Source organism: Eimeria maxima, genomic scaffold (genome assembly GCF_000499605.1).
Source record: "Eimeria maxima Weybridge genomic scaffold, Emw_scaff136, whole genome shotgun sequence".
NCBI classification, from domain to species: Eukaryota; Apicomplexa; class Conoidasida; order Eucoccidiorida; family Eimeriidae; genus Eimeria; species Eimeria maxima.
Window position 1 is genome coordinate 1 of NW_013563479.1, and position 10,587 is coordinate 10,587.

A 10,587-nucleotide genomic window follows, 5' to 3' on the forward strand; every position below is an offset into this window, starting at 1 on the left:
ATATATATATATATATATATATATATTCGTCTATATTTACGCCTGTGCATTGGCTTGCATGATTATACAGCATTATACGCACTATAAATGTACATATAGTTCAGGGTTTAGTGTTCGTCTGCATGCCTTGGGACTTGTTTCAAGGGGTTAGAGTTTATGGTTTGTTATCGTACCTTCCATCGCTCCATCTGGCATTTCTTTCCATCTATCGACTTCCTTCTCGTTTCCGTTGTCATACCATTTCTCCCTCAGCTTAGCTCCATCCTCATCAAACCCTCTGCAGGACCAGACGAGGGTTTAGGTTTTCGGGATGGGGAACCAAGGGTTTACGGTGTAGGGTGCATAAAAGGTTTAGGAGTGAAAACGACGGTTTGTGGATGCTTAGACGGTTTGCGGTCAAGAATGACCCCTAAAGTTTCGGATTTAGAACGGAGGGGTTAGACTATATGTCTGGCGGGTTTTGGAGGTTTTTTTAGGGGTTGTCCTTTAGTGTTTAGGGTCTAAAGCTCACTCTTTGTGGCCCCAGGAGTTCCCACTGGCTTCAATCCACCACTTATCTTCATACCGCCTTTTGATTTGCATCGGCTGCTGCTGCAGCAGCAAAACTTGCCGCGTCGTCACTTCTCCCCCTGGTAACTGCAGCGACAGCAGCAACGGCAGCAGCATCAACAGCAGCAGCACCACCAACACCAAATGCAGCAGCAGCACCGAGCGCACGCTCGACAGAATGTTCCATCAACAGCTGCTATGGCAGCTGGCCAGTAACAAACAGCAAGCAACAACACCAGTAGCTGCCTAAGATCAACCAAGACATCAGCAGCAACGGCGACAGCAGCAACGACGGCAAGCAACAATGACGAAAGCAAATTCAGTATTTTCCGAGACGGCAGGTGTTGCCTTCTTAATACTTACAAGTATGCGTATCCTCAAGTGTTGCTGTTCTTGTTGTTGCTGCTGCTGCTGCTGTGCTGCTGTGTCTTCTAGGCCTTCTACCTCTTCCCAACGCTCTCCCCATTCCATTCCATCTGTGCGGCGGTTTCCCTTCTTCCTTCCCCATCGGTTCTGCACAAAGTACGCACCTCAACCCCTAAACCCTAAATCCTACCACTGATGCCGCCACTGCTATTGCTGCTTCCGTTGCTGCTGCTGTTGGTCCTGCTGCTGCTTGCCTTGTGGAGTGCGACGGCATTGTTGCCTTGATGCTGGATGTGAGTTTCTTCTGTCCACAAGTCCGAATTAAATTCATCTCCGTTGTCCTCCCATACTTGCTGCTGCACCTGTTGAAGCAAAATACAATAAAAAACATTTTAGAAAAAAGTAAGCCCCTTACCAGTAACAGAGCCAACAGCAACAAAAGCAGCATTAGCAGCTGGAACACGGAAAATCCAAAAGCACAGGCAACCCCGAATACCACAAGCAGCAGCAGCACCACCACCACCACCAGCATCTGCACGAGCAGCACCAACACTAGCACGAGCAGCAGCACCAGCAACAGCAGCAACGTCCCCAGCAGCAGCAGCAGACCTCTACGCAAGTGAGTTTGTGTCCATCAAAAGTTTGTGTCTCCCGTCTCTGAGTCCCCCTTGCTGCGCCGCTGCCATCGAGGGGTCTCAACCAGCTGTCTGTACTCTCCACTATGTGACCATCCCCATATGTTCTCTCCACTCTGTCAAGCACAAACCCCAAACCCTAAACCCTAAACCCTAAATCTGATACACCAAACACCCAACTCAGGCGCAAGCGGCCTCTTGCTCATTACCTCACTCGCCGGAAAAATGTGAATGCAGCAACCTAAACCCCAGACCCTAAACCCTAAACCCTAATCCTTGCAGAGGGCCTACCGGTTGGAGAATTCTTCGAGATGTTGCTGGTTGTCTCCTTGTGCTGCTCTTCTAACTCCTGTTGTCTCCTCCCATTCTCCGTGCTGCATTTGTCTCCTTTTTATGCTCTCGCGAGTGCCGTCGCAATTTTCTTTCCATTCTTCCTCCCAAGACCCCCCGCTGCAGCAAATAAACAAACCCTTAGAAAAACAGAGATCATAGTACACGTACACTGCAGCAACAAAAACAGCAACAGAACCAGGAGCAAAAGCAGCAGCAGCAGGGCTTAAAATATTACACTAGTAGTGATTAGCTGCAACCGAAGCACAGACTAAAGGCACAGCAACAGCAGCAACAGCAGCAGCAGCTTTGCAGCAGCTGCTTCGTAACATTCGAGGCCACTGCAGAAGCAGCAACAGCTGGTGCTCTCGTGCAACAGCCACAGCAGCCTCAGCATCGGCAACAGCGTCAAGCTCAGCAGCAACAACGGCAGCAGCAATTGCCGCACTAACAGCAGCAAGAGAAAGTGCAGCAACAGCAGCAGTAACAATGAATACTGCAGTAACAGCCGCGAGTCCAGCAGCAGCAGCAGGAGCAAAAACTGCAGGAGCAGCAGCAGCATTACTCTTTATCTCTGCCCTTTTTCAAGCCTCTCTTTGTGCCGTCTTCGTCTATCCACATACACTCCTGCTGCACCTCTTTAGCTGCTGCTGTTGTTGCTTCTGTCTCTGTTGCCGTTGCTGCTGCTGCCACTTCTCTCCAGGTTGCTTCGAAGACAAGCCTGCCGTCTGTCCTCCTGTGCTGCAGTCGTCCCCTTGTCTCCATTCCACGTGTCTCCTCAAATACCTCAAGCTCATGCCCTGGTTGCAAGTTTGCTGCTGCTTCTGCTGCTGTTGCTGCTGCTGCTGCTGGCAGCAAAACAGACGACTCTGCAAGCAGATCCTCGCCTGTCCCCTGTGCACCATCATCCATCGCCTCTCCAGTGTCTCGTGTTGCTGCTGTTGCTGCTGCTTGATGCTTGCGCTTCAGGAGACGGAGACTCCAATTTCTTCCTTCCCCACTCCTGCTGTCTGTCCCTCTTTTGCTTATTTTTAAGATGCCATTGATTTTGTCTTCTGTCTCCTCCTCCTCCCACTCCTGCAGCACTTCCTGCTGTTGCTGCTGCTCCTGCTGCTGATGCTCCTGCTGCTGCTCCTCCTGCTGTTGCAGTTCCTGAACCACCTTCTCCATTCTTCGCTCGCGTTCCGTTTCCTGCCAACGCGATATCCACCTGAGCCAACCCCCCCAACCACAAACCCTAAACCTTAGCCCTTAAACCCTAAAGCCTAAACCCTAAACCCTAAACGTTCAAAAGTAAGCCCCTAACCGTGCTAACACCAGCTGGCTGAGGGACTTCTAGACTGCTGCCATGGGTTTAAGGTTTAGGGTTGAGAGTGTAGGCTTAGGGCCAGATGCTGACCGCTCGTTGGTTTGGTAATTCCTTCCTTGGCTTTGGCCGAACTCCAGCACTCGCTGCTCCTGCTGCTCTTCCTGCTGCTGCTGTTGCTGCTGTTGCTGCTGCGGTTTAGGCAGTGTCTGTACAGCCCATTTCTCTACCCAACTTCCATCGTTTGCCTCCTTTTGCCCCCACTTCAAATTCCCGTTTTCTGCTGTCTCTATTTGCTCGCGATAGTCAGCGTGCTGCAGATACACCGTGCTGCTGCTGCTGCTGCTATTTCTGCTGCTACTGCCGAGGCGGAGGCGGGCTGGAGCGAGGGTGAGGGAGGAGCGGGAAGAGTGACCTGCGAATAGGGAAGCGCCAAACCCTAATGCCTAAACCCTTAGACCTCACAAGAGTCTACTGCTCAGTTCACGAATACTTAGGATTTAGGGTTTAGGGTGTATTACCTGCTGGGTGTTGGCTGCGAGAGACAGCTCCTGTCCTGCGGTTTACAGACAGCCGCAGGATGGGAGTTGGCTGCTGCTGCCGCTGCAACAGCACGCCGCCCTCATGCTGCACTGCTTCTGTCTCCGTCTTGCTGCCCGATGATGCATGCTGCAGCAGCAGACCCCCACGATGAATATTCCGTCTGCTGCTGCTGCTAGTGCTGCTGCTGCTAGTGCTGCTGCTGCTAGTGCTGCTGCTGCTAGTGCTGCTGCTGCTGCTGATGCTGCTGCTGCTGGCATTTGAGCTCCTAGTGCGGCTCCTAACAGGACTAAGGCTTTCGCTTATGGGGCTCGTGCTGCCACTGCTGTTGCTGCTAGGTGTGTCTGTGCTGCGGGTGCTGCTGGGTGTGTTGCTACTGCTGTTGCTGTTGTTCCTGTTGCTGCTGCTGCTGGCATCGCTGCTTCTGCCCGTCGTAGAGCTGCTCGTAAGTTTCAGTTTAGTGCCGCTAACGCAAGAGGCCTTGACTCCGTCAATAGGCTCCATGCTAGTGTTGTTGCTGCTGCTGCTCTTACTGGTGCAGCTGCTGTCCAGTGGTTTCCTCAAATGCAGCACAGGCAGCACGGCTTCCACAGCCTCCTCCCCGCTGATGAACCTTCGAGGGCCCCCCATTTATGCTGACACTGTTACTAATGGGTTTACCACTGCTGCTGCTACCTTTGCTCAGGTCTTAACCTCGTATTGCTGATGCTGATGCTGCTGCTGATGCCGGGCAGGCTGCTGCACCAGGCGGGGATTAGGACGGCACAGCTACGGAAGCGTCACACACACACTTTCCCCTTAAATTGTCGTTGACTTTGCAGCAGCAGCAGCAATTGCTGCTGCTGCTGCTGCTGCAACGGTTGCTGTTCTTGCTGCTGCTGCCGTCCCCCCGGTGCTCAGTCGATACAGACCGGCGCGACCCGCTAGAGGGAACAATGCTCGGGTGTATAGGCAGCTCAGCAAACTGCATAAAACAAAAACTTTAAAATTTCCTCTGTTGAATTTAATGCAGCTGCAGCTGCTGCTGTTGCTATTGCTGCTGCTGCTGCAGAGCAGCAGCCGTTCCCGCTGCTATTATATGTCGCGCGGCTGTCTCGCTGCCTTCGTATTGCCTTCTTCTACTGTAGCTTCTGTTGCTGCTGTAGTTTCTGTTGCTGCTGTTGCTACTTCGTTTCTGAATATTGTTTGTTCGTCTGTTTCGTTCCTCCGCTAAGCGCTGTCTCTGCCGTCTTCTGTGGGACCGCCGACGAACCGGAGTCCCAAACGTAAACCCTAAACCCTAAACACTAAACCCTAAAGCAGCAGCTTCACTCTATAAAAGTATTCACTAGCCCTAAATTGATGGAACAGCAGACACAGAAACACTTAAAAGAGGAGAACAAAGAAGGGAAATAAATGTCATCTCCTTCGTCTATCGAAAGGGCCGGTTAGAGCAGCAGAAGCCTACTTCACATAACTATATTAAAGCCACTGAGGAAATATTTCTCTTATTCAAAACCCTAAACTCTAAACCCTTTGTCCTCGAGTCTTCAATGTCTGTATGCATAGAAACATGCACGTTACGGTATACACCAAACCCTAGACCCTAAACCCTCGGCCCGAGGGTGGCTGCGCTCTCAACCCCAAAGTTAACGGCAACCCGTTATCAACAGAACAAATTTCTTTAAAAAGTTATGGTTTACGTTTTAGGGTTTAGGGTTTAGGGTCGCAAGGGGGAGTAGTCACAGCATCAGGCACGTCCCTGTTCCCCTGTGTTTTTCCGTAAAGTAGATTGTGCATTTATGTTGTCTTCTGCTGTTTTTCCTGCATTAACCCCTTAATGCAAGCATATAAAAAATAAAAACCCTTATTAATCTACTATTTAAGAATAATAAATTGGAAATATCCCCTTGTAGCAAAGGAGAACAGACGGAGAGTCAGGGTTCCGTAGCTCAGCCGGTTAGAGCGTGTGGCTGTTAACCACAAGGTCGCAGGTTCGATCCCTGCCGGTACCGCTTTTTCCTACGTTAATTATTTAAATTAAAATGAATTAAAATAAACATTTTTTTATCCTTTTTTCCTTTTAGTTGCTGTTGGATCCACCAATTATGCTATATATGCTACAAAGCAGCAGCAAAAGACTACACGCACGACGGTCTTGCTACTGCTGCTGCCTGTCATTCATTCAAGCAGCAAACAGGGAAAGACAGCATCAGCAGTTAAAAAACATTAATGCAAGTCATTTCCTTTTAAATATATAACATCCATAAAGATATCTTCCTATAACTACGGCAGCAGCACAGCAACAACTGGTGAGGAACAGCAGCAACAGCACAACTGCAACAACAGCAGCAGCAGCGGCAGCAGCAGGACGAGCAGCAGCAGCAGCGATGGATCGCCGCTTCCCAGAGGCATGCGGCAACAGAAGATTCTCCCTTAGGGAATCCTCTAAATAGATTTATTTTTGTCATTTAATTAAAGACAAAAAACATTTTAGACGTCGGTGTGTGCGTGTGTGCGCATCAGCAGCAGATCAAGGCCGCAGTTCTTCAGCAGCAGCTGCACCAGCAGCAGCAGCAGCAACAACAACTGCAACAACAGCACCAACAGGAGCAGCACCACTAACCACTGCACCAGAGTCATACGCAGTAGCAGCAAGGGTCAAAATTGCAGCAGCGGCAGCAAGCCCTGCAGCCAGACCTCACTGCAGCAGCACTCCACGGCTCAACGGCACTGGAGAGCGGTGAGTTACTGTCACTTCAGCGCAACCTCATCAGCTGCAGCAGCAGCACCTGCTGCTGCAGAATCGCTGCTGCTGCAGCAAACGCAGCATGCAGCTGCGCTTGGGCGCTGCAGCTGCTGCTGCAGCAGGAGATGCGCGACTGGCCCAGAACGCAGCCGAAGCTCCTGCACGTTGCATGCGTTTGCGGCTGATGTAGCAGCAGCAACAACAGTAGCAGCAAACGCAGCAACAACAACAGCAGCAGCAGCGGCAGACTCAAAAGTGGCGCTACTGGTGCGCATCTACTGCTGCTTTCCAAGAACCGACAGTTGCTTGCCAAGACAGGCAGCAGCAGTAACAGCAGCAGCAGGAGCAACAACAGCGGCTCCAGCAGCAACAGCAGCCCAAGTGCCAGCAGCCCCAGCTGCAACGGTAACATCTGCGGTGTCAACAGCTGCACGTACAGCACAGAAGCAATAGCTGCAACAGCAATCGCTGCACAGAAACAGGTGCAAAACCAGCAGCCAGCAGCAGCAGCAGCAAGAGCAGCAGCAGTAGCAGCATTTTTCGTGCCGGATCAAAATGGGAGCTTGTGGGAGTAAGAAGAGTCAGCTGAGCCGCACGGGCGAGCCGCACCAGCAGCACGACCAGCAGCAGAAGCAGCAGCAGCACGAGGATCCTCAACAGCAGCATCATCAGGATCACCGCGAGCAGCAGCAGCAGCAGCAAGACCGTGCTTTGTCGCTGCAGCACAAGCAGCAGCCAGCAGATTCAGATCTAACAGACCAGGCAGAGCAGGCGAGCAGCAGCAACACTTCTGCTGTAGATCGAGCAGCAAGGAAGCATAAAAGTTTAAAGGAGAGGCAGCGGCGTCGTTTATCTGTTTCTGTTACTGCTGTAGAGGATTCTGAAGGGGGTTCGAACTCGAGTCCTGCTGCTGCTGCTGCTGCAGCAGCAGCAGCAGCAACAGGTGCAACACCAGCAGTTGACGGCACAGACAGCTGCCGCAGCAAACCTAACGACATACGAGGTCTACATACACCCCAAAAAACAGCAGCAGCAACAACAAAGACAGACGGCAGCAAAATTAGATCCCTGTCATCTCTGTCTAACAACGACAGCGAGCGCAGCAAACAGTCGCCTTCTGCAGCAGCAGCTGCAGCAGCAGCAGCAGCAGCAGCATCGCCTGCAGCAGGAGCAGCGGGCCTCCTAACGCCGCGTGACAGCTCTCCATGGAAGCAGCTGTCTAGAGAGAGGGAGCAGACCCCAGGGTCTCGCTCTGATGCTCCTTCAGCAGCAGCAGGTTGTGCTGCTACTGTAGGAGAAACGCTCAACAGCAGCAGCAGCAAGAGGGGTTTCTGCCCGGAATTACCCTTATTATTTGCCCCTCTTCCTTTTCCCCCAGAAGAGGCATTCAAACATCTCGAAGAAATAACCGCACAATTCCTTCTTGAACACTTCACAGCAGATATTCCTGATAAATCACGATGCGCCGTCCTAGGTAGGGTTTAGGGTTTAGGGTTTCAGGTTCAGTGTGGGTTGGATTCTGTAGGGTTTAGGGTTTAGGGTTTAGGGTTTGAAGCTAAGTCCTTGCTGTTCATCCTTAGGCTTTCCGTCGCGAGACCGTCAGCGGGGGTTCGACAACAAGCGGATGGACTGCGTTGTATTTAAACACTAAACCCTAAACCCTAAAACCTAGCCATTAAACTCTAGGAACTCATTTTCTATCTGGTTATGGCAGAGGGGATTTTGCATCCCTTTTTCCCTTGTGCACTGGAAGGCAGCAACTGTGGAGGATTGGGTGTCTACGATCTTGGCTTTAGGGTTTGGATTCTAGGGTTTAGGGTTTAGGGTTTGTTTGCAGCTGGCGGCTAGTGATGAGTGCGAACACTTTGACGACTTCCAAGCACAGATTGGCGTCGGCTGTTCTTGCAAGAAGGGTTTAAAGCCAGAGAGCCCCAATCAGGATGACTTTTCCTTTATTCGGTAGGGTCTAGGGTTTAGGGTTTAGAGTAGTGAGGGTTTAGTGTTTAGGGCTTGTTGTTTGCCGCAGCTTCATTAGTGGTGTAGTACAAGGTGTTTGGCTAGGCTAGTAATGTTTTATTTTGTGTATAAAAAAGGGTTTAGGGTTTAGGGTTTTGTGATTGTGCGCGTAGGTGTTCTTCTTTTGGGGTCTACGGAGTGTTTGATGGTCACGGCCCTTGTGGCCATCAAGCATCAGACTTTGTTCATCGTGTTTTGTTATTTTTTCTTCTTTCTCATCCTTCTCTTCGTGAGGATGTAGGAGCTGCATTAAGAGGCGCATTTCATGCCGTAAGAAACCCTAAACCCTAATTAAACCCTAAACCCTGAATTCTCCTCCTACGGTTTAGTTTTGCAGAAGACTCACCTGTTTCGGTTGCGGGTTTCCGCGCCCGAGGCCGAACAGTGCGGATCTACAACTTATGGTTTATTGCTGTTTTTTAGGGTTTATTAGGGTTTATTGGGGTTTACTAGGGTTTATTAGGGTTTAGGGTTTGTGTGTGCAGACTCACAAGGCTCTATTAGAGTTTTGTTCAGGGGAGCAATCGGTGGATTCTTCTTTGTCAGGCACGACAGCAACTCTTGTGCTGCACGAAAGAGACAAATTAACTGTCTCCTTTGTAGGGGACTCTCGCTGTGTTTTAGCTAAAGTCGATGCCTCCGGTAAACCCTAAACCCTAAACCCTAAATAGACCCTAAAGAATTTTATCACACGAGGGGTCTGGTTTTTGGGTGGTGACGCTCTTTCACTCCGCTTTTCGCAAGTGAACTGTTAGGGTTTAGGGTTTACAATTTGACTTCTAGGGTTTAGGGTTTAGGGTTTAGGGGTGGTTGTTTGCTGCAGGATCCATCGTACCAGCTTTCTCCACAGTCGACCACAAGCCGACAAACCCAGCAGAGAAGAAGAGAATCGAAGCAGCCGGTGAGGGTTTAGGGTTTAGGGGTTCTGGTTTACGCGTGATCCAGGCTTCTGCTTTTGCATCCTAGGGTTTAAGGTTTAGGGTTTGTTGTTGTTGCGCATGCATGCATGCAGGGGGAGAGGTGCTGCGGCTTGATTGTGATATACCACACCGCGTATTTGTTAAAGATCATCTCTTCCCTGGTCTAGCAATGAGTAGAGCCATAGGAGACGGAATTGCGCACCAAATAGGAGTTGTATCCGAACCCGAAATTGCACAGGTTAGGGTTTAGGGTTTAGGGTTTTGGGGTTGGGGTCTAGCAATGAGTAGAGCCATAAAAGACGGAGTAGCACATCAAACAGGGGTTCCCGCCGAACCCTAGATTGCCCAGAGTAGGGTTTAGGGTTTTGGGGTGTATACGCAGGTTCCTCTGGACGAGAGCTCTCTCTTCTTCATTGTTGCGAGTGACGGCATTTGGGAATTTATTAGCAGCGAAGAGGCCGTCACGATAGTCTCAAGCGTGAGTGTTCCTAGGGTTTAGGGTTACTAGAGTTTACACTTAGACGTGCCAGTGGATTAGTGGGGATATGGTGCATTTTTAGGGTTTAGGGTTTGTGGCATAGTAGTTGCGAGCCTTCATGGGGTTCCCTTTTTCCTTTAGGGAAGTCGGGTTTTGGCTTGTTCTGGGAGAGCAAGGGTTTAGGGTTTAGGGTTTAGGGTTTAGGGTTTGCTGCAGTATATAACGGGATCCCCCAATGACGGTCAGCGAATGAAAGATGCGGCCGATCGATTGGCTTACGAAGCCTTCAAACGTTGGATAGATGAAGAGGGCAACGTCGTCGACGACGTAAACCCTAAACCCTAAACCCTAAACCCTAAACACTAAATATAGAGTCCTCAGTAGAGTCTTTAGAAGGCGTAAACCCTTTGCAACTGTTGGAAGCCCTAAACCCTTCAAAGTCCTTAAAACCCTAAACCCTAGAAAATAAATGTATAAACCGTTGGGAACCGTAAACTAAGCCTAAACTAAAACCCTTATATCCTAAACCCTAAAAAACACTAAGTTGAGTCGCTACGGTTTAGGGTTTAGGGTTTGGAGGGAGCTGGAGGTTTGTTTGTTTGCAGGTGACAGTAATTGTTGTGTGGGTTGCGCGATAGCCGCGGCCCTCTCTTATGCGTGTAAACACTTGCTGTGCTGTTGTTGCTGCTGCTGCTTCGTGCAGCAGCAGCAGCAACAAC

The 10,587-nt window shown here is 50.3% G+C and overlaps 2 protein-coding genes across 2 annotated transcripts; one reads left to right on the forward strand and one right to left on the reverse strand.

Moving 5' to 3' along the window:
* Positions 1–173: 173 nt before the first annotated feature.
* EMWEY_00016620 (hypothetical protein) lies at positions 174–4,230 on the reverse strand (the record flags this gene model as incomplete). Its single annotated transcript, XM_013477495.1, has 9 exons — positions 174–277; positions 512–636; positions 913–1,062; positions 1,331–1,447; positions 1,525–1,666; positions 1,842–2,000; positions 2,446–3,090; positions 3,280–3,601; positions 3,708–4,230. Coding segments are annotated over 9 exons (2,287 nt in total), but the record flags the coding sequence as incomplete, so codon positions are not given.
* A 2,779-nt stretch (positions 4,231–7,009) lies between these two features.
* Positions 7,010–10,506, forward strand: EMWEY_00016630 (protein phosphatase 2C, putative; the record flags this gene model as incomplete). Its single annotated transcript, XM_013477496.1, has 10 exons — positions 7,010–7,928; positions 8,035–8,090; positions 8,292–8,413; positions 8,584–8,740; positions 8,956–9,112; positions 9,294–9,371; positions 9,483–9,628; positions 9,773–9,868; positions 10,085–10,195; positions 10,474–10,506. The coding sequence occupies 10 exons, from the start codon at positions 7,010–7,012 to the stop codon at positions 10,504–10,506; spliced, it is 1,875 nt and encodes a 624-aa protein (XP_013332950.1).
* Positions 10,507–10,587: the final 81 nt, after the last annotated feature.